At 36.7% G+C, this 25,248-nt stretch overlaps 1 protein-coding gene across 1 annotated transcript in view; it reads right to left on the reverse strand.

Moving 5' to 3' along the window:
• The window catches only part of otog (otogelin), a 71,744-nt gene that overhangs the window by 31,089 nt on the left and 15,407 nt on the right, over positions 1-25,248 (reverse strand). Inside the window, 8 exon segments of the mRNA XM_056460778.1 lie at positions 13,192-13,357; positions 13,498-13,541; positions 13,959-14,033; positions 18,259-18,424; positions 20,353-20,565; positions 20,661-20,785; positions 20,864-21,041; positions 22,618-22,750. Of these exon segments, the coding sequence (XP_056316753.1) occupies positions 13,192-13,357; positions 13,498-13,541; positions 13,959-14,033; positions 18,259-18,424; positions 20,353-20,565; positions 20,661-20,785; positions 20,864-21,041; positions 22,618-22,750 (1,100 nt within the window).

A 25,248-nucleotide genomic window follows, 5' to 3' on the forward strand; every position in this document is an offset into this window, starting at 1 on the left:
TCAGCCGATTCTGATTCTCACAGATCCAAAGAGCTTCTTTCTCTCTGTCTCTCTCTCTCTCACTCTCTTTCTGATAAAGATCTTGTAATATTGCTGTGAATCATTTCCATTGGCCTGAGGGTCTCAGAGAGTTCCCAGCACACTGTCCGTTAGAACTGAGTAAACTTACACCCCAGATAGACAGGCGTTAACAGTTCTCTTTATGCCACAGCCAGAACGCTGGATCACTTACTTCCATCAAAGAATGTGTGATCACCTGCTCCTGTTCTGCGTGCATTAATTAAGAGGCAGAAAGATGGATCCATACATAACTATCACGCACTCCATTGCTCACCAATTATCTTCATGCACTGGTGATGCTGTGTTCTCTCTCTGCACAAAGCAAACTTGAGAAAGTGCACCACGACTGAAATAAAACATTTGAAGGCTTGAGTTACGAAAGAAAGAAAGAAAGAAAGAAAGAAAGAAAGAAAGAAAGAAAGAAAGAAAGAAAGAAAGAAAGAAAGAAAGAAAGAAAGAAAGAAAGAAAGAAAGAAAGAAAGGAAGAAAAGAAAGAAAGAAAAGAAAGAAATGAGTTTTTTGGAAAAAGTTATTATAATTTATTTTTTATTTTAAAATTACTATGTTTTTTTAAAGAAAATTACAATTTTGACTGAGTATTATTGATGCGGTAGGAATTGATTTTTCATGAATAAGACTGGATGTTATAATGATCATCAGTTCTGTTCAGCTAGAATATAAATTTGACAAAATACAGATTTAGTGATTAGATCCTTAAAATATTGAGTATTTTAAACCAGGACAATATTCTCAGGTTGCAAATGCCTACTTGAAGGTAATGTAATATTTGAATGTCCTCAAATGCCTACTTATATGCTGATGTGAAGGTCTACACTGCAAGTGTACATACAGTTTGTCCCTTCCTAAAGGTTAGTTCACCCAAAAATTAAAGGTCTGTTATTAATTACTCACTCTCATGTTGTTCCAAAAGCCTAATAAAAAAAATACAGAAAAACATCCTGAAAACAGACCACATGCTATCAGTGGTTCATTAGGAATAATATTAAGCTGTAAGACTGTTTTTGTTAGACCTCTACAAACTGAATTAGAAAAAATAATGTTTTATGAGAATCCTTTGACAAATTATAATTCATTGTTTTATAGCAAATTGGTCAAAGGCTCTAAAGAAACATCAGAATCCAAGAAAGATTCTTGGTGTACAGCTTTGCAATATGGAGATTCTGACAGATTTAGAATGGAGTCAAATATGTGTTAAAGCTCAGAACTTGTCAATTAATACTAGATTTAAAACGATCCAATATAACTGGGCAATGTATACTTATTTCACATCTGAAAAACTAAACAAGATCAACTCAAACATCCCAGATATATGTTTCAAATGCCAAATGAACATTCTTTCATGGTATCTGGGAATGTGAGGTGGTTAAGATTTTCACATCAATCTCCTCAATTATTTTAAAACCAATTCCAGTTACACCTGAAATATGTGCTTTGGGTTTATTTCCTGTTTTTCATTACCAGGTTCAAGTTTTTCATTACCAGGTTATCAAAATAAAATTATTGACATGTGTCTTGTTATTGCAAAGTGTTTGATAGCACTCTATTGGAAGAACATAGCAAGTCCATCCATTGACCACTGGCTGAAAGATTTGACCCATTACATTGCACTGGAAATAATCACTTATAGTGTAAAGGGCAAATTAAAGTAATACCATGCAATTAGGGATCTGTTTATACAATTTTTGGAACAAAGCCATACAATGGCACAAGCAAAACCTCTCACACTACTTGTTAATTGATTGATATGTATATTTTTGTATGCGGAATACAGTATATGTTTTTCTTTGCCTTAGCCCATGTATAACAATACATTTACCTGTTCAACTGAAATTGGATGCCAAGGGGGAGGGATGGGGGAAGAGTTAAAATGTAAAAAAAAAAGTGTAACTTCATGTTAAATTTCTCCAATAAAAAAAATTTTTTTTTTTTAAAAAGTTAACAAAAATAAGTACTTAAATCAACAGTTTCTTCTCCTCAATGTCAGTATAGGGAGCATGTTCACGAGAGCACTGTACTCTTTATGTGTGTTGCGCTCACTCGTGCATTTGCATACCTGTAAACCCTCCCGTTTTTCCCAGGATTCTCCTGTATTTTACAATTCTATCCCTCTATCATCCCATGAAAGTATTTTCCGATATTTCTCTCATATGTTTAATCTTTCTATGAAGGGTGGCAATAAACATTAAAGAGCCGATCCTTGCAACCAATACCGCCAAACCACCAGGGGATGCCGCTTGCTCTTAAATGTGAATCTGTTCTGTTCTTTTATTTTATTTAGGCATGAAAACACTATGAAATAAATATAAAAATGGTGGAATTCCCTTCCTTTCCATTACAGGCATCATTGCCCCTCCTTTAAAATCCTCAAAACGGTTCATGTAGCAGTGTGTGACTATCAGACGTGCTCCATAGTGATAAATTGACACTTTTAGTTTCCTAAACAGATTCTGTACATGCGATTTAAACTTAAAATTAATATCTAAACATGTCGATCTTGGTGTTTTTTTAATCATCCTAATCACCTCATCTTAATTGAGCATAAAAAGTTAGGAAAGCAAATCAAATGCTTTCATTATATGTCTGTGCATTTTTAAAGTGACACTTCTGTTATTTAATGTGATCAAATGAAAAATCTAAATGAGAGATTCATTCTCTGCTCTTTAATCAGAGTGTTTAAATTATACAGTGAAGAAAAGGGTAATGAGATTTGATAACTTGATTCAATTTCTTTATAATAGCTATTAATTTTAATAGGCTAAACTGTTTGCTATTTTATTTACAGCTTTTTATAATGTATTCTGTTTATTCAGATCTTTTATAAATAATAATAATAATACAGAAAAAAACATATTACTGACCATTTCAACTGTTTATTTACAATACAATTAAATAGCTTAATTAATAATACAATACAATTAATTAATTAATACAATTAAATAGCTCCAGATGAACATATTTAGTTGGAGATCCCAATGTTGACAGGCATGCATTTGACGTATAACTCGGATGCACCTGTGCTTTACAACAGAAGAAGTTGCATGCAGACATCCAGGAGAAATACACCAGAGCACAGAGCTTGTGAATGCCTCCCCTATACTGACACTGATGAGGATGAACAATGATCTCTGCATTTGGAATGACATGGACCCCCATGGACATGGATAATTTTAGATTCGAATTTTTTTTTTTTTTTTCATTTTTTAATAAACTATCCCTTTGACCCAGACCCCTTGTGTTACACAAACTCTGTATGTTGATTCCCATCATCCTTATATCATCACCATCAGTGTCATCATCAAAATAATAACAATATTATATTTTAAAACAGCAATAAAAATAATAAATCAGATGATAATAATAAATGTCTAAAAACATACCACTACAAAATCTATGAACTAAAAACCTCACGTTTCTTTGGCTTGGTTCCTGATTTTAACAGGGGTCCCCATAGCGGAATGAACTGCAAATTACTGGCATATGTTTTGTGAGGCGCAAGCCCTTCCAGCCACAACCCAACACTTAGAGTGTCAAACACACACACTCATTCACTAGGGCCAAATTATTTTCTCCAGTTCACCTGTACCACATGTCTTTGGACTGTGGGGTAAACCGGAGCACCCAGAAGAAACCCCTGCTTACACGGGAGAAAATGCAAACTCCACACAGAAATGACACCTGGCCCAGCTGGGACTCAAATCAGCAACATTCTTGCTGTGATACAAAAATGCTAACCACTGAGACACCGTGTCGCCACAAAAAAAGTTCAAACTAAGTGAAAGCAAGTTCAAAGTGAAAGCACATTCTCTGGGAGAACACACAATGAGCACCGTGAACCCTTTGAAAGTTAAACACTACGGTATCATTTTCACTGTGAGAGCTCAGACAAATCAGATGTATTACACTTGAGAAAAGCACAGGTCATCTGCACTGATCCCCGACCTTAACCCTTAACCCAAAAGGTGACCTGAAACCAAAGAAAGAAAATAATTGTTCAGAAAACATCTGTATTCACGCACGCTCAAGTCCCTCAGCGGCGCAAAAGAGCACAGCAACATAAAGATGGCTTTATATTCACATCGGTTCATTTCTTTTTGTCTTGACAAATGAAAATGTGCTGATTCTGAAGTATGTACTAGAGGAATTTTTAAGCAGCTTATCAGTTATTTGATCCAGCTGTGCACCTGTTTACTGTGTAAATGAGCATCGCTTCCATTAACCTCTTCGCTTGGGGGTGGAGGAGGGGGTAATTACTGCCTCTCATTAGCGCAGGAATTCCCCTGCTCACAAAAACACTCCTATACCTGCAGCTCCCATGAGAGACGTGGATATCAGCATCACCCTTAGCTTAATGGACAAAGAGAAATGAGGTGAGGAGACATCCCATGCTGAAACATCACTGACGAACTTTAAGGGTGGATTTTTTTTGTTACAAATGTAAAACGTAACCCTGCTGAAGAATCTAGCATGGGCCAGCATGAACTATTCCAAGTTTTTGAGCTGGTATGTTCAACATAGACTCATTCTGAAACGTATTTACATTTCTGGAGATCGCAAATTATGATTGTGAATTATGTAGCCAAATGTACGTATGGCTGCATTTCGTCTTTGAAATGAACTCTAAGGGGTGGTATGATGCTGTTGCTTTTCACGCTAACCAGCTGACTGCATACCTCCGTATGGACAGCTTTCACGATGTTACCAGTTTATGCACATTACAGCCATGTACGTTGGAGATGCAGAGAGGAGCTGACCACGACAACAGGGTTTGAGTCCGGTGAAGAACAGTTCCAGAACGCAGGTAAGACAAAAACCCCAAAAATAAAATAAACACGTAAATAACTGGGTGAGAATGTGGTAAAATCTGAAAATGTGGTAAAAGTCAGGCGAGGGCTTTTCTTTTTCTGGATTTTTTTTTTAAATTGTCAGTTAGGTTTAGGGAAGTGGGTCGGCGGGTGGGTCAGTGCTTTTGAAAACACTAATGGTTGGGTTTAAGGAAGGAGAAGGGTGGGTCAGTCGATTGGTCGGTCAGTCAGTCAGTCAGTCGACAGTGGCCTCTGGTGGATTTATGCGAGAACAGCAGGTGCGAATGACACTCGAGAGAGAAATATTTGAGATCTCAAAAAGCGTGTACAGCGGCCTCTGGCGGATTTGCGAAAAAAAACCCCTGCAAAACAAACATAGGTCCTGGAACGTATTTGGCGCTCTTCAGAAATGTATTTAGCGGTACAAATTTAAAATGAGCCTGGGTTGGGTATGTTTCTAGTATACTGTTGGTCCAGCTGATGGTTAGCACAGTCTGCTGTTCTCAAAGAAAATGAAGATCACACATTCCAATGCCAGGAACTTGCAAACCTTTATATATAACATAAGGTCTAGCAATATCATGTTTTGCACTGTCACTCCACAGCTTTCAAAGTATACTTAATGTGTTTTCCAAAAGGATCCCTATAGTATACAACTATGACAGCAAGTTTTGTTGTTACGGTTTCATAAATTATATATAGTTCCATTGAATATCAGCAAACATTATCACATCCTTCTGTAGTTAAATGTAAAGATCTTCATGGGTCAAATTAGATCCAAAAACCTGACATACAAATGGAGTTGGGTCTAAAACATTTGCTGAGTTCGTTGGAAACGGGTCTGGATCAGTAAAAGCTAGACAGAGGGAGAAAAATCCACCTTGAGTAATCAGAGTACTCATTTTCTGGACATGAACAGGTACACTGAGAAATTCAGTCTGACTAAACAGACACAGTCATTACATACATACAACACACACATTACATTGCTAATAGTGACATCCTGTTCTCTAAATGAGTCTGGTTGTAACTAGTGCTTGACATAGCAGAAAACAGTTACAATGCCTATTAAACATGCCACTAAACTGTTAAAACAATTTCAAAGCAACCCTATACATAAAAAAAAATTCACAAATGAAACCAACTGTACAAAACTAACTGTACATGTGCAGTAAGTGCGTGTGAGTGTGGAAGGGTAAAGAGTATAACTGCTGCTGGAAAGTCCCAGTAAAAGGTCTAGAACGTCAGCAGACTCCTGACAGTCTTCCAGAAGGCAAACAACCAAATACTTTACATTCTCCCTCAGTCACTTCAGGTGCTTTTTCATATGTGTTGACTGGCACTTAGAAAATTACGTCCACATTTATTTATGATATTACCTAATATTGCTTAAATCGGGAATCTCTGTAAATGCAGTAAGAAAAATTTATCTAATTCAAAGAATAAAAAATCCAACTCATTGACATATGTTCATTTTGAAAAGATTCTTTGATAACTTACTTCCAAAGTAAATGAATCTGTTTTGAAGTATGTTTTGATACTCAAAAAAAAAGATATTGATATTTTTGTGTAATATGAGTTCAACAACACCTTTCTTTTATTCATTTCCATCCATACAATACATCACATTAATGATGTAAGACCACTTGTATGACACAATTAATAATTTCCAAACTTATCAATAATCTCATCGCTTTTCCTCATCATTCAATAAGGGCTCTTTGTGCATATTTACACCAGTCCAGATGCCAAACTATCGAGTTGCAGACATTTATTAAACACTCATGACAGAATCTTAGCCATGATATTTCTTTCCCATGACGCTCTTTTCTGGTTAAAAGGTCAATAAGTCAGAAGAAGGTGAATCACCCACATACACACACACACAGCCATCTAAAATATCACATCCTCTCTGTGTGTGGTGGAGACTCCAGTTGCTCTCCAGATACATCAGTGACCTCACAGTCCTTTCACTACGTGACTGATGAATGTGCATGAGAGTTTTTCCCTTTCTGTTGAGAGTATAACATTGCCTTTGTAGTTCAGCATTGGTGAGTTCTGAAGGTCCACAAACAAAGTGTTGTACCTAACCTCAGAAACAAATCAAAAAAAGAATAGAAGAAGGAGGATCAACAACGAAAAAAAAACCACTTTAACTACCAAATATATTTTATTGATGATAAAGCAATCTCATAGAGTAGAAATCATCAAAAAATAAAATTAAGTGAATATTTAAAGGCACAATATGTACGATTTGTTCATTAAAAAACTATCCAAAATGTCCGTAGAACAGTTAAATATTTAGCTGACTATGTATTTACATTATCCCAAATGTTCTGAAGAATTTTAAAATCCAGAGAAAGAGACAATTTTAACTAGTGACAAGGACTGGGTCCTCTGTTGCCATGCTAATGATGTCTCAAACCCTTGATTTCAGCTTTGGTTTAAAAGAAAACGTAAACAGAATAGACACTTTAATATAATGAATCTTTAATCAGACTGCACTGAGCAGCATTATAGCAGAACCCTAAAAAGTATTTAGTATGATAAAACAGTACTGCTTCTGCCCCATTTGATCAAGACCAAAAGAACCAGATGCGCTGGACTGTGACATAATAAAAGCTCTGCTGCTTTGTGTTGTGTCGTGCTCATCTCTCATCAGCAATTGCCTCAGCATCTCATTTAGCTTCAACAGCTTCCAGCCTCACTCTTCTTCATAGTAAAATGATACTAATTTTTAAATACCGTAACTCATTCTTGAACCTGCTTTTTGCTTGAGTTTCGTAGGATGGAATGAAGATGACAACTACCATGATACCACATTCAGCCATGCCATGTCATCAAACTATGCCTTTGCTTTGCTTATAAAACTTAAATACAGTAAGTGCTGGAAATTACAACCTCTGTCATTAATCATGCTGGGGTTGTTCCGACTACCATATGTCACTCTTACTTTTTCAGATCACAATTATTTTCTTTTGCGTACTTATCAATATGCAGTTAAGGTGGTAAATAGTGACCAGCAGTAAGTCTCTACTTTTTCAACGTGAGAATAACCATTAATATTTATGACAATCCATTACATACCGTCTTACTAACAATAAATAAATAAATAAATAAACAAATGTCAAGCAAAAGTTATATTGATGCATTGTTTAATATAAATAAGTGGGCAGAGTTTGCAGTAAAAACTAGCTTTCCTTATTCAGTGGACAAAAGCTTTGTGTAAATCCTGCTTATTATTATAGCACCGATTGTGCTCATTACATTGTTATCACACTTTAGCCAGTATTGTAATTTATTTTTATACTTTAGACATTGATATATACTATCCTACAGGTATCACTCTCAGCTCTCACATGGTTGCCCACTGAATCTAAGCAGGGTTGAGGCTGGTCAATGCCTGAATGGAAGAAATCCTGCGAAAACCAGGATGCTGCTGGAAGGGGTGCTAGTAAGGCCAACAGAATGGCTACTATCACGTCATCCAAGTGGACGCACACTGGTAGTGGTTGAGAAGAGGTTGAGGTCTTGTGCAACACATGCATAATTTTGGCAATAGACAAAAATAAATTATATTGGTCCATAAGAGCCATACCTGTAACTGTATGTTAATTGTTTTTGACGTTTATAATTTAGAACAATAACAATATAATAAAAAATTGCGAAAATATTTTAATAGGTAATTTAATATTTAATATAGAAGAAAAGGTGATGTCATTTCCGGCTATGACAGAGCGTTGTGTCATGGAAGATGGAAGAGGAACAAAGGAGGGATGTATTGCTGGAACAAATCAGTTTTTTTTCTTTTAGGCCAGAATGTATTAAAATATAGTAAAGATCATGTTCTATTTAGATATTTTATATATACATAGTTTAGATTTATTACTGCAAAATATTACATTATAACTATTTACATTATAATATTACTTTTGATTAGTAACATGCACTGCTAAGTGCTAAATTTCGACAACTTTAAAAATGATTAACTCAGTATTTTTATTGTATTTAGCTTTCACTGCTATGCAGATGATACTCAATTATATATTTTAACAAAACCTGAATAGTTTAAGATATCCGAACAGTCTAACTATCTATCCATCTCAGATGCAGAAAAGCTAGTCCATGCTTTTATGACTTCTAGGCTGGATTACTGTAATGCACTGTTCGCTGGTTGCCCAGCATCCTCTATTGATAAACTTCAGTTTGTGCAAAATGCAGCTGCCAGAGTTCTTACCAAGAAAATATGATCACATCATTCCAATTTTATCCTCCTTACACTGGCTGCCTGTTAAGTTCCGTATTGATTATAAAATATTGCTTCTTACCTATAAAGCTTTAAATAATCTAGCTCCTGTTTATCTAACCAACCTTCGGTCTTGCTACTATCCAACCCGCTCTTTAAGATCTAAAAACTCAGGGCTTCTGGTAGTACCCAGAATAGCAAAGTCTACTAAAGGAGGTCGAGAATCTCATTTATGGTTTCTAAACTCTGGATATGATAATTTCATGATAATTCCAGAGGCTCAGACACACTCTCTCAGTTCAAAACAAGATTAAAGATCTATCTATACAAATAAACTTGAATTGAATTGAATATTTTTTTATTCACATATAGATTCCAGATTGGCTAAGTATTATCATATCCTTTCAAACTTATCCCATACCTCAATAGTATGCTTACTCAGCTTTCATGTGACATTTAAATCTCAGTTTTGACTGTTATGGGCATTATGGTTTTGTGGTTCAGATTTACAAATGTATAAAGTGAGGATTTTCATTTCATGCATGAACTTTTAGTTTGCTTTTTCCAAACAGCATCATTATACTGCCAGAATACCAATATTGAGCACTTCACACATGGGTCTACGCTGTGATTTTTTGACTTAGTTGTTTTTCTTTTCAAAATGCAACTAATGGCAGAATGAAACAACATCAGAATGAGTAAATGAGGCCTACATTTCCTTTTTTTGTTGTTGGGAGGGGGGGGGGGGGGTCAACTAATTATTTAGTAGAATTCATTAAACAGATATTCTGAAGAAGACAAGTCTGCAACACAGTGTAAACTTCTTGATACCTTACAAATCAAATGAAAAAAAAAACTGAACATGACATATTCCCAGTCTTCCTGTTACTGCTGCTGGTGTTGGTGTTGGATAGAGGACAACTGAGACGAGGTCTTATCATGCTGTTATGGTTGAGGATGGCTTTAGGAAGTTAAGCTTGTGATATGGCACTTAACCTCAGTTTGCTTGTGTAGACACTGGCATTAAACGTATCAGATGACAAAAATCCATCTATAGAGCAAAAGTCATGCTCTCTGAGGCCCCTTTAGTGGGAACGTGACGCGAGGGGGGAAAAGAAGGGGGAAGTGAAGCTGAGCGACAAAGAACTCTTTTCACCTGCCGCAGACAGCAGCAAAGGTTCCCACTGAGTCAGCGGAGACCCTTTAACTGATCTGTATCGACATCATCACCTGCTCCAGCAGACACCATCCGACTGAGACCTCGACATGTAGAGCCCAATGTCATCAGCCCGTGAAAGACGCTTATGGTGGTTTGTGTGATTATGCAGACCTACATTACTTTGCATCTTATGCTAAAGCTCTGCATCTGCAGGGGAAGGCGAGGAGGTTTGAATATGTGAAGGAACTATTTGAATGGAATTTGATTAAGGACACTACTAAACCCAGATTAGCTATAGTAAACATGCATGTGTAATGGAATTGAGTAGTTCCTGATGAAACTCCACCCACTGAGCTTAGCCATGGATCACTGCACCATCTCACACGTAAATACACATAAAGCCATTCACCAGCTAAATCCTCTGCATCACTGCAAACACGGAAGCATCTAACCTTTAAATATATAAAGAAATATTCTACTAACATGGGGAAGGAGTTAAACACACTAGTTCTTTTGAAGAGTTCAGTGTTTATGAAAATTTTACATGCAGTTGAGACATTGAATACTGTAGATAATAACAAACCAGCTTAGTAAAACTCAAGATCTGCCAGAAATGCCTGGTTCTCTGAAACAGCGGAGTAGTGACATCACTTAAATGTAAACTACAATGATAAAAAGTGCCTTGCCATACATTCATTCATTAATTTTCTTTTCAGCGTAGTCCCTTTATTAATCAGGGGTCACCACAGCGGAATGAACCGCCAACTTATCCAGCATATTTTTACACAGCGGATGCCCTTCCAGCCGCAATCCATCTCTGGGAAACATCCACACACACTCATTTACACTCATACACTATAGACAATTTAGCCTACCCAATTCACCTGTACCGCATGCCTTTGGACTGTGGAGGAAACCACCCGGAGGAAACCCACGCGAACGCAGGGAGAACATGCAAACTCCACACAGAAATGCCAACTGACTCAGCCGAGGCTCGAACCAGCGACCTTCTTGCTGTGAGGAGACAGCACTACCTACTGCGCCACTGCTTCGCACCCTTCGCACATGCACTTTTAACTAACATGTGCATAGAATTCAGTGGACACACAGTGGTTCTTCAGAAATCCATTGAAGGTGCCTGTTTCTTAAAAAAACTTTTACGAACACACTTTTAATAACACAGATAACGAACACATATTAACTACAACTTTTGCTTTTATGAACTTCAAATTGACTGATTATTAATAGTTAGCATGTTCATTTGTTGTTGCAGCAGTTACATTTGGATATGGGATAGGATTGTTGAATGCAAAAAGAATTAGGCATGAACATGGGCTTCATAAGTACTCAAAAACAGCTATGATGCAAGATGCAAGCCGATTTGCATGCTAACAATCAACTGGTTGACAGTGAGATCTTACTATACTTAATATTTAAGCCCATACTTAAAGGTCCAGTGAAATTAAAATAAAATTTTTTAGATGTTAGTATCAGTATGTCAGTCTTCAATGATATCTATAAGCTGTGCTCCAAGACTGTTATTGCGCTCCAAAACAGTGACAAAATTTGTGTTTAGAAGATAAAAACCGATATAAACACGTAAAGCTTGTAATTTGTCTTCTGCCTGAATAGATCAAGGTTTTTTTTTCATGTCACCTCATACTTAAGTTTCACATCAAATCTTGACCAATCAAATGCTCTCTAGTATTTGAAATACCCCGCCCCCTTCAAGATGCTTCTCATTTGCTTTTCATTTAACACGCTTCAGTTCAACCACTCTAACTGGCAGAGCTGTGATGAAACAAAATGCTATTTCAGTTAAGATTACATCAAACATCAAATAAAAAATGCACATTTTAAAGCACTTCACAGGACCTTTACGCTTCACTAGAGACTCAAAACCTATTTTGGCTGTTTTGGTGATAGTTGGGCATTTAATCTATGTATTTTTGTTTTTGGCCTACCTGAAAACTGATGATGTTTGAGTGAGCTTTCAAATGAGCAAGGATTTGTAACAATCAGCTGGTAAGTCAATTAAAAATATATATACTATATTTATATTTACAGTAACAGTCCACAAGCAAGTGAGTCCACTGAAAAGATGCATCTCAGTCCACTTACAAACAAGAAAAGAGGTAGTTTAACTGAAAAAAGGCAACATAGCCAGACATCCAAACAAAATAAAAACAGGACAAATGCTGCACTATATATAGATTTATGATGCCCAATTTAGTTCAACACAGGTGTTGTGTGCGTGTAAGTTGTAAGTGTCTTATTCACTTCCATTCATTTTTAGACATTAAAAACCGCTCGTTTAGCTGCTTGATGTGGCAAACTGATATTTTCTTATTATATTACTCTACTTTGTATAATCATGCAAAACTTGTTTGTAGAGCAAGTAGTTTGACCGTTTTCTGCGTTTATTTTTCCTAGTCATTTCACTCATAGGCAACTAAATTGGAAGTTCTAAAACAATCGCAAAAACGAGCGCACTTCCGCATTGATGAATAAGGTCAATACATTGTTTACACACATTTCCAACTGATAAAAATATATGTATCACACACCATTGATGTTATTCAAGTTCCAGCACAAATTATATGTCAAAAAAACTTTTTTCTTTGTTTCTGTTGAGTATTTAGGTTAGGTCTTAAAAATGAAAGGATCCAGGACAAAAATGTACCACTTTCTATTTGATTCTTAACCAAATAAACTAAGAACTACATGTGCAAACACATTTATTAAGTGCATTGCTGAACACAAACCTTGAAATTGAATTGTATGCCACTGACAACATCTGAAATTCAACTTGATTAATAGTGGCACAAATGTGGTCCACAACAGCATGTTTCTTGTAAGTGATAAGATACAATTAGAATGAAGACAGCGCAGAGCCCACTCACCCTGCAGGACAGACGCAGCCCGGCACACACGGCTCATGAGTGGAGCAGGTGAAGTTCAGCAAATACGTCTCACAGGTCTGTTCACAGGCTAAACCTTTACTGGCAGAGTGGCCATCGACTCGATTTCCACAGTCCTCATAAAACTGCCCAGCTGGGCAAAGGGTATCTAAGAGAGAAGAGAGACAGAAAAACACATTTGACTTCAGCACTGTATAAATGTAAATTCAAACAAACTTCAAAAACTGCCGACATTCAATGAGTTCTACTTGGATAAAGCAGATTGGGATGCAGAAATACAACACTCACCAATAATTGAGGTCTGGGAAACGAGTTTTCCATCTTGGCAAATTCTGTTCAGATTAAAAAGCAAGACTTTAACGGATGAGGAAGTTAGTGTACCAGGGCTGCTGTGATACAGTATATATGAAATATGAGGTCACACTTTATTTTGATGGTCCGTTTGTTGAATGTAAGTTACATTGAATCTACATGCCAACTAATTCTCATTAGATTATAAGTAGACTGTTAGGGTTAGGGTTAGTGCAAGTTGACATGTACTTGTAAATTTTCTTATAGTCTGTTGAAGGAGCAGTATCAACAGATATTAAGCAGACAGTCTACTAATACTCAATTGGAACACCATAATAAAGTGTTACCAAATATGATTACATACTAATACAGTATATCATTGTGATATACTGTATAAAACATTTTGATCTTACAAAGACAGTGTAGTGATGTTTAGTGAGTGAATAAGGCAGTCTTACTGTACACCTGATGATGTTATGATCACATCTCCAGGAGAGTAGTCAGCACCAAGGAAACTGCATGGACATTCACTTCTGTAACACAATATACATTAGACTAAAAATATTGGACCCTACATATTATACCATATATCAGGAAAAAAATGTCACTTAATATTTACACAATATCCACTTTAAATATGTTGTTATCCAAACTGTTGATGGTTAACACTGACTTCCATAGTCATGAAAAGTACCATGGACTTTAACAACTGTCATCAACTGTTTGGAAACTCATACAGATTTGAAACACCCAGAGAGTGAGTAAACATTGAGAAAATTCATATTTTAGGTGAAACTTCACCTTAATTAAGAAGACTAAGAAAAAACAATTCAGTCCTGCGACTGTCTACTTTAACACTGGATGCCTATTTGTTTTGCTTAGATTGACATTTGCTTGAAGGGAAAGTTTATTTCTTACCTTGTGTCATTTATATCTTTGATAAAACTTTAGTTTAGGTAACAATTTACACCATTTACTTCTGGCTTATTACCCTGTTTATTAGAACTGATAAAGTATGATCCTATTCATTCATTCATTCTCCTTTGGCTTAGTCCCTTATTTGTCAGGGGTTGCCACATGGGAATAAACTGCCAACTATTTTGGCATATGTTTTACGCAGCGGATGCCCTTTCAGCCCCAACCAAGTACTAGGAAACACCCATACACTCTCACATTTACACTCACTGTCAAACATTATGGCCAATATTTGTTTACCCAATTCACCTATAGCACGTCTTTGGACTTTGTGGGAAACCAGAGCACCCGAAAAAAACCCACATGGGGAGAACATGTACACTTCACACAGAAATGCCAATTTGCCCAGCTGGGGCTTGAACCAGTGAACTTCTAGCTGGGAGGCAACAGTGCTAACCACTAAGCCACCATGCCACCCATGATCCTATTCTACATCCCTAACATTACCCAATATCTAAACCCAACTACTACCTTAATGACTATTATTAAGCTACTAACTATTGTAGTTGTTTATTGAGGTAAACATCTTAGTTAATGGTTTGTTAATAGCATGAATTGTACATTTTAAAAATTGTGACCATATCTTGGCTTGCATTCATTTTATACTTTAACTCCATCTAACTGTGAATTAGACTTGAAAAGGTTGGTTTAAAGGGGTGGTCCAGAATGTAATTTTAAGGCTTGGTTGTGTTAATAAGATGCAAAGCAATGTGTGCTCATGTTTCACTTGAAGGAAATCACGTTATTTTTCATAAATCTCACTTTGATTATATACAGCTACTCAGTTAACATGAAAACGACTGATATATTTCCTAGTTCCACTGAAATGCCCGCCCTCAAGTGACTCTGATTGGTCATGTGTCATAATGTGCTGCGATTCGTGTATCGGCTCCACGTCACGCCTGTACAAGCACGCGTGTTTTGTGTAAACAGTCAGTCAATCTCATGCCCGCTCTCTAAAATAAAATCTGACAAGTGTCTGTAACGTGTGAAAATGGGGTGCGGCTCCTTTAAGAGAGTTGGCCATTGTGTGTGTGTGTGTGTGTGTGTGCGTGCGTGCGTGTGCGCGTGTGCGTGCGTGTGTAGGAACTGTCTGTAGATGCATATAACACGAGAAGCGCATGTGCGTGGGACCAATGTTTATTTTTATTTTTCTCTGATGCTCGGATTAAGTTATTTTCTGTAGTGATGCTGCAGACAGAAGAATAAAGCACATGCGATCTGTGTGAGCCTTGATTGATTGATTTTTTTGCTGCTACATGAGTTAGGCGAGCTCTCCTGTATATTTTTAACTCCACGCGTTACACAAGGCCTTTCACATATATTCGGAATATGCATGTGTAAGTAATATGAATTTACATATCTATTCCGAGTTCATTATCTGAGATGTAGAACGCAGAAAAAGCTGCCTACAGAGAAACACGCACGCGCTGGTGAAGAGTGTGTGTGTGTGTGTGTCTGTGTATGTGTGTGTGTGTTTACAGCTGTTTGACTGATATATATGAATTTGTAGCTAAATCATTAGTGGTGCCAAACAGCATTTCCCATTGTTTACATCTTTGCTACAACATACTGTTAACGCTAGACATTGTGCATGTCATAATCAATTTTAACAAATAAAAACACTTACAGGTCATGGCTCAGAGTTAACAGCATCTGCTTTGTTGGAGCTGGTTCTTCTTTGAGGAGGTTTTAACCGAATCCAGCACTGAACTGGGAGAGATTCTGGAAGCAGTGTTTTGTCAAATCATGCTTGCTATGTATTTTATAATTCTCTGGAACATAATTAATATTGAACTGTAAGCACTTCTGTCTCTGTGTCGTGTCCTTTGGAAGCCCAAAATACAGAAACAGAGAAACAGGATGGCATTTTCTCCCTCTGCTGTAACATTACAGCGCCTCTGGCCACGCCCCTTTGCTGCGCAGTGTGTGTGCGCGGTAAAAGTACGTTTGTGATCTCACAAGGTCGGAAGTATTTTTTTGTAGTCCCCAAAATTCGTTCATTGTAGGCTTTGCTAAGCTAACTCTGTAAAAACCAAGGTCTCTCTTTGCATTGAACTTTGAGAATTTTACATTCACAGATGCTGTTTATGTTCACACAGCTACATTACACATCAACTAAAGTTTAAAATATGATATCGCAGTGGACCACCCCTTTAAGTGATGAAATGTGTGTTAATTGCAATGACTTAAGCTGCCTCGGTGAGGTTTTGATCCATATGTATATTTTAAGCTTTGTTGTGACAATTATAAGGGTGCTCTCAGTAAAGGCAAGTATATTCAAAAGAGTCAGTCAGTGTGCAGAGTCAGAAAAAGCAATGTTATTATAGCGCTTGAATGTCTACATTTATACTGGGCTTCTATTCATTTTGCTAAGTTCAGCTAAAAATGAACGGCAGTCAGTAGACAAAAGCCTTGTTTTAGCCTCCAGGTGGGTGTTCCTTTTAGAGTGTGACAGCACATAAACGCTTTGAGCTGTTTAAGAGAGCAAAACTAGTTGGGTTAGAGGTGAGAGACTACAGGCCACAGTGCAGCGGTTGAGTCTATAGTAGAGTAAGAGGCTATAGTCCCCTCTATCACGTCCCCAACTCTCTCTCAGCCTCTGCCAGTGTGAGTGCTGTAACTCTAGCACACACTCAGTATGTGGCAGTGGGACACGGGACATTTCAGGGAAGTGAACCCATGTGAGGGCGAGGTGGCTAAAAGCGTTATACAACACCTGAGGTTGTCAGGTCCATAACATTTTACGGCCTACTCGAACAGGGACTGAAAAAATCTCCACTCCCACACACAATAAATAACTCAATCTGGGGCAAATCGCACAGCTAAAATTAGAAGGGTGATTTTGAGCATTGGTTTCATTCCACTAGGGCATATAATCCTTGATTTAGACAAAGGAAAACAAGATTAACTCTGTTGTGTAGGCAGAGATTACTGTACATAAGATGTGGATAGAATCTTAGGTGGAGTTGAGGTAGTGGTGACCGTGAAACTATGTATTTACAGTAATTTCATTAAAATTCAAGTAAAACTGCATTATTTATACTGTAATTTTACTGTAGCAGCAGTAACAACAATGTGATTTTGTTGAGTTGAGGTAGTGGTGACCATAAAACTATGTATTTGTAGTAATTTCATTAAAATTCAGAGTAAAACTGGATTATTTCTACTGTAATTTTACAGTAACAGCAGTAACAATAACTTGATTTTGTTGAGTTGAGGTAGTGGTGACCGTGAAACTATGTATTTGTAGTAATTTCATTAAAATTCAGAGTAAAACTGGATTATTTCTACTGTAATTTTACAGTAACAGCAGTAACAATAACTTGATTTTGTTGAGTTGAGGTAGTGGTGACCGTAAAACTATGTACTTACAGCAATTTCATTAAAATTCAGAGTAAAACTGCATTATTTCTACTGTAATTTTACAGTAACAGCAGTAAGAACAACATCTAATCTTGCAGTTATACACAGCAGTGTGCTGTTTTATACATTACAGTTGCAGTTACTATAGTAGATTACTGTATTTACACCCTATTGTTAATTTTAAAGTATTTTGTATTATTATTGTTATTATTATTTTAATATCAATGAATTGTGATTGACAGATTTAGATGGACTTGCTCCTAATTAACTTTTAGTTTGGAACAAAAGAGAAATGTAATTGTTAAAAGGTGTAAAGGGAGGGTTTGATTAAAAAAACAATCTTTCATAATAACCAAAAGCCCAATCCCAAAGTTGTTTATAATAACTATTTCAGTCAAGCTGTAGACTGTATTGTACCGTGGGACACAGGTGTGTGTATGCATGTTGAAATATGTTCCTTCTGGACACACGCAACCCTCCTCACACTCGTCTCCACACGGTTGAGGGAGAGACAGAAACAGACATCTACGCTGACATGCAGACACACAAACTCCATATTCCATAGTAGACGGACACGAGACAGCTGCAAAAAAACACATACACATACACAAAACACATAGAAACTTTAATCTTGAGCATAATGAAAATGGGAATGAGTAAATACAGTAAACAATAACATTTTACAACAACAGTACATGAATAATGATGTGTTAATGTGTAAACTAAACATTATTATGAACTGATGATGAACTAACTTTAACTACAACATGACAAGTCACATGAGTTCATCTACAAAAAATGGCTACCTTAATTACTACCTTAATTACTTATATTAATTACCACATTTGTTTATGCTTAATTTAACCATCATGAACTCATGACATGTTAATGTATAAGTATATTGTGACTTTATTGGAGGGGCACATCATCATTAACCTATTATCAACTACTCATGGACTCTTTATGACATACATCAAGTGTGTTTTCACTGAATAACAATAGAAAAGTGTTCAGTCAACATCAACAAGAACAGTTTAAACACAGGAGTTCATAAGTAGTTAAGGATGAGTTAATGGTGATGTGCCCCTCCAAGTAAAGTCATGACATAATTATACATTAACAGCTCATGAATTCATGTTGGTTACATTTAGCTAAATTCAAATGTTAAGTAATACATTATTCAACAACATGTACTAACAAGTAATTAAGGTAGCAGTTATTCACACATGAACTCTTGTGACTCATATTGTAGTTAAAGTAAGTTCATGATTAGCGCACACCTTCACTCAACATTAATTCATAATAAAGTTATGTTTAGTTTACACATTAATACATCATTATTGTTACCATATTGTTACCATATAAATGTGTGTATAAAAGTCATATATAAGTCTGGGGTCAGTAAGTTTTACTTTGAATTCATAAAATGTATCAAAAGTGACAGCAAATGCATTAGAAGTGGTTATATGTTTCTTCTGAAGTTTAAACATTTGTATTGTGTTGTCTAAAAATGAATATAAACATGTCTGAAGTCATGACATCCTTTTGTGTTTTGCAACCAAAAATGTTCATATTATTGAAAGAAATAAACTGCTTAAATTACATGTTTATTTTGAAATTAAGAAGAAAATGAATATTATCAATACATTACAGACCAAAACTAAACAAAAAAACTTGACTCCAGCTATTATGATTCTTGTCTGGATCTAAAAATAACCATTCATTTAACAGTCATTCATGTTCATTCATTTCATATATAATATTTCTTCTTAATTAAACCCAAGTAAGAATATTTGGTAACACTTACGTCTAAGTATCAATTTTCACTATCAACTAGTGGCTTATAACCTTCCTATTATTAAGATACTGGCTGTTTATTAGTATGTATAAAGCAAATATTCTGCATAATCCTATTCTACATTCTTAACCGACCTAATAACTTTATTGAGACTAAACTCATAGTTAATAGTTTGTTAAAAGTGGGAATTGTACCTTAAAATAAAGTTTAGCTGAATATTTGTCCAACAAAAATGTCCCCTTTTAAACACTAAAAATGCTGTGGTTTACACAACTCCATGTTGTCCCAACACAGTTAGATTAAGTTAACTTCATTTTTACAAATTTAAGTGGATTGAACATAAAACATTTAAGCTGTCCCAAAAAAAACTTAAGAATTGTGTTGGTTCAACTCATGTTAAATAAGTTGTTTAAACTAGCAGCGAAAGTAATTTTAACAGTTGTCATTTTAACAGTCAATCTATAATAAATGCGGCTCTTTTGAAAGTTCAATTGATTATAGATTGCTGACACATATTTAAATGACTTTTGGATCATGTGACACTGAAGACTGAAGTAACAATGCTGAAACTTACATGAATTAATCACATTTTCATCTATATTACAACATAAAACTAATTTGAATTCACAGTGTTTCTGACCAAATAAATGCAGCTTAAAAGGCTTACAGTATTTGAATCACAAAAAAGCTGGTCCTGTACATGTTAGACTCACCACACTCAGGCATGTGCGAGCGAAACTCAATGATGACCCCGTGTCTCCGGCAGGTGCGAGCGTAGTGAGCCAGTATTGAGCAAAGACACAGTGCTCCACATTTGCACACGTCTGCACGACACTGAAGCTGGAACCCCACCGGACTCACATACTCATGACATGCAGAAAACACCTCCTGCATCAGCACGTCACACTTCTCCACAGCATAAGAGGCTGAAATCATACAGAAAGACATTTCATCCGTGCAGAACTCACCCTAAAAGTTGAGAAAAGACTAGATGTTGCATATTTGCAGCTTGCTGATTTACCTGCTTGCTGATGTGTGTCACAAGGGTCAAGTTGGGGTAAGCTGGGCCGCGGCACACAGGCTGAAGACACACGCCATGCATTTCCAAATAAGAACGGTGTGCTTTCAATCATGCCAGAGGGTGCACTGCAATAACATGAACCACATTCATTCACAAGTTGAATATGAAAACAGACAGCAAGCAGAAAGTAGACAGAAACCCACAGGAAGTCATCCTGAATGTTGCCGTTGAAGGTTCCACAGAGCCCCAATGTGTTGTCTCTCCAATGCTCCTCCAGCTGCAGGTACAGCCTGAACTCCTTCCAGTTATACTGCAGCCGCAGACCCTGCGATAACTTCACCTGAACAAACATGGATGACAGCTCCTGGATCTGAAACATATCTGAGAAGACATCACTCTATTAAACACATGCTGGACCATGAATATGAAAATATGCATTTTAAACTACTGTATTGTGACATATTGGTATTTTATTGCATATGTCATCATTTAATTTTAAAGCTGTATGGTCTTCTGTAAAACATTTTGAAGAACGCTGGGAACCAAATAGTTTTGGTTTCCCTTGACTTTCACAAGACATTTCACAGAGTATCTTCTTTCACGTTCCACAGAATAAACAAATCCAGGTCATACAGGTTTAGAATAGCATGTAGGTGAGTAAATGATAACAGAAATTGACATATTTGAATATTAAGAATGGGCATTGGGAGGTGATAATGTCTCTGTATGTAATCTGTACTGTACCAAGATTCAGGCAAGGAGTAAATCATTATAAAAATAGCACAAAATACAGAAGTATGTGTCTACTAATTCTGTTTTTCTTTTTATATTGTGGATGCAAAGGACCCCCAATTATAAAGGACTACCATGCTATTTTTAATGAAAGAATCAACATAGTATACATACCCAAATATCTTTTGAATTAAATCAGAAATTGCAACCGGTTAAACATTTTCTAATTACATTTAAAAAGAATATTGACATAAATTGCTCTTTTTGCTCTGTGAATATGTTTTTCAATTGTTATTTCTGTACACACTGTCAGTGGTGCAAGGAGAAAAATCATACTCAAGTAAGAGTACCATTACTTGCCTAAAAATTTAGTGCGAGTAAATGTATCTGTTGTAAATATTACTCAAAGTATGAGTAAAAAGCTGCCCTTTCATAAGTACTTAAGAGTAGTGAGTAGTGAGTATTACGCTGTAAAAAGCTGATGCATTTACATCTAATTTGTGGATGTGTGTACATTCTGTAGTGCATTTAGTTATTACCCAGCAGGCACACAACGTCATATGACGTTAATATTAGTTTAGATTTAAGTCGTGATGTCAGGTGACCAAAATTCAATGTCTAGCCAGTGTCTAAGGACAATGTTATTTTGATGTCCAATAACGACGTCAAATGACATTGATATTTGGTTGATTTTAGGTTGGGTTAGAAAGTGACCAAAATCCAACATCAAGCCAACATCTTAAACCAACGTCATCTTGACGTCAAATACTAACATTTATTCATCAGGTATGGCAACCAAAATCCAGTGTCTGATAGACGTCATAGTGGTAACGTTAACACAACATCAAGCTGTAACATCATTGGACATTGATGTTTTGTTGATTTTAGGTTGGGCGTTGGACATTGACGTCGGCCTGAAGTTGGGTTCTGATGTCAACCCGGTTTTTATTTCCAAACAAAATGCAACGTCCCCACCACATTGGGGTACAACGTCAATCTGACGTCACATTGACATTTTGTGCTTGTTGGGTGTTTATTAGGATAATGGCTGCTCATCATTGAGGCAAAGTCATAGTAAATTGTTTCTTTTCAGTGAGAATTGTACCTTAAATTCATGTTCCTTGTTATTAGATAATTCATGATATACTAATGTTCTTTTGGCAACTTCAGTGCTTTAAAAACCAACACATATCAATTAAGTGATAGGACAGGTACGGGGATTTACCGTCTGAATACGGCAATGAGATCCTGAACTGGCTGGCCAGAAAAACCTCTCCACTGTGGCTCATTGTGATCTCAGTACGTGGATCCTCATTCACCACCAGGTTGACCGACTGAATACAAGCCCCATCCAGATTCTGCAGAGCGAACACAGAGCAAAACAAAATCAGAAGAGCCAGAAGATCCCACACCAGCACACACGATATGAGCATCTACAGAACCGTTGCATCCAGCACAATGGATTAATGTCTGCACAAAGACACAAACCTATCGCTTCATCTGTTTCAATTTTGACTAATTCAGCAATCATGTCGTTTAGGAATTAAGCATTTGAGTTACTGAGAGCTGTTCACAGGAGATAAACCACTCCGACTCTGAATCGCTCCATTCAAGCAAATGATGGACGCTACCAACAGGTGCCTATGAGAGGATCTTTCAGCAGTCGCTTTGCTGAAATACATCTCTGACTCTCTATCAACTACAAAGTCTCTGGTTCTGTCATTCAGAGGCTCAGATAAGCAGAACAGCTTGTTCAGAGTCCAGACAGAGACACCATACACCAGACTGCTCTCTGTGTGTTGAGTTTTAGCATCAGCAGGTCTGGGCTTCGGGAAAGGAAGGCTTTGAGGAGAACAATCTCTTCATGATTTGTACCGTTTCATGTTTTCTCTGTCAGAGCTAAGTAGGGTCTAATCATGGCATAAGCACATCCAAGACGTTGTTTCATCTCAATTTTAAAAATTTTGGTAATCTGATAACTGATTTAGATAATGTTTTATGGCCCACAATTTATGTGGTAACTAAAGTGAATTTACAGCAAAAAATCTATCTAACAATAGCACACTTATACAGTATGTGGATTCAAATATAACTGATTATCAGTATGAAAGATTTCGTAATGAGCACCACTTTCATTTACAGCCTGCAAATGTTATTTTATAACCTGTAAGAAGCAATAATAGTTGCATTTGTACTATAACATAATAGAAACATGTATGAGAAATAATTCAAGAGAAAATGCTTGGTTTGCCCTTTTTTTTAAATTAGCTTTCCCTAGTTGCCTTAAGCCAAGTTCACCCTAGACACTAGACATTGGCAGATCTTTGTGCTGTTCAGATAACATGACTTGAATGTTTGTTAATCATTAAGTGGTTCACACTATGCAACTCTACATAAATGATCCAAACAATGGGTCACACACATGTTCAGGGTGTAGCTGTCAGAAAGAGCAGAACACAACTAGCTGCTTGCATCACAGATACACAGCCAGACCGCTTTCAACAATAGTTGGTTATAACTCTGAAAGCATTCACGGGAGCATCTGAAAGCTGCTTCTATGAGCTGATTTACCAGCGATCACTCAAATATGTGCACGGTTCAGCTGAAAGATCTGGCTTTCAAATGCTCCTGTCTGTTGAAGCGCTTGGTAAAGAGCCTGAAGCAATGATCATTCTAGTCAATCACAGAGATTTCTGTTGAGTGTGCGGACACAATCACTGTGTTCCGTTTGGAAGGGCTCATCCCTATGGCCTTAATCCCTTCAACAGTTTTACGCTCCGGAGGGATAGCTTTTAAGGGATTCGGGCATATGGATGAATCATTTAACATGAAACACAGCATGCTACACCTATCAACTTACCTATGCAAAGGATCATGTGGGCCTGAAAAATACTTAATTAGGAAAGGGCCCTTCGTAGTGGCTAGATTTGAGCACTTTGGTTTGGAATTACCCTTCAGTAAAGCAGCCATGATTGTTTTCATTAAGAAGTGCTTTTTTCGGAGGGATGATATATTCCATTTGGAATGCACCAAATGACCACTCAATCCATCCCTTGCACTCTCATTGGTTTCAGCTAATAATTTTACACAATGTAATGTCGAATCTACCAATCAGTCAAGATATTTGGTAAGCTAGATATTTGTTTGGCATTGCTAAGGTATTGGTTGACATCTCAGCAAGGCTCAATGATGCATTAAGTTGTTCAAACATAACCTATTTGGCATGTAATCATAGAGCAGGGGTGTCCAAACTTGGTCCTGGAGGGCCGGTGTCCTGCTCAGTTTAGTTCCAACTTGCTTCAACACAGCTGCCAGAAAGTTTCTGGTATATCTAGTAAGAGCTTGGCTAGGTGGTTCAGGTGTGTTTGGTTTAGGTTGGAGCTAAACTCTCCACGACACAGGCCCTCCAGAACCGCATTTGGACACCCCTGTCAAAGAGGAACCAATTTAAGTATTCATGCAATGCAAAAGCATTATTAGCACCTATGTATCCGGAAAGTATTCATAGCGCTTAACTTTTTCCACATTTTTTTATGTTACAGCCTTATTCCAAAATGGATTAAATTCATTTATTTCCTTAAGATTCTATACACAATGCAGCATAATGACAATGTGAATTCTTTTTTAAATTGTTGCAAATTTATTAAAAATAAAAAACCTGAAAAATCACATGTACTGTACATAAGTATTCACAGCTTTTGCTCAATACTTTGTTAATGCACCTTTGGCAGAAATTACAGCCTCAAGTCTTTTTGAATATGATGCCACAAGCTTGGCACACCTGTCTTTGGGAATTTTTTGCTTTTCCTCTTTGCAGTACCTCTCATGCTCTATCAGATTGGATGGGAAGTGACGG

The sequence above is a fragment of the Danio aesculapii genome, chromosome 7 (genome assembly GCF_903798145.1).
Source record: "Danio aesculapii chromosome 7, fDanAes4.1, whole genome shotgun sequence".
Lineage (NCBI taxonomy): Eukaryota > Metazoa > Chordata > Actinopteri > Cypriniformes > Danionidae > Danio > Danio aesculapii.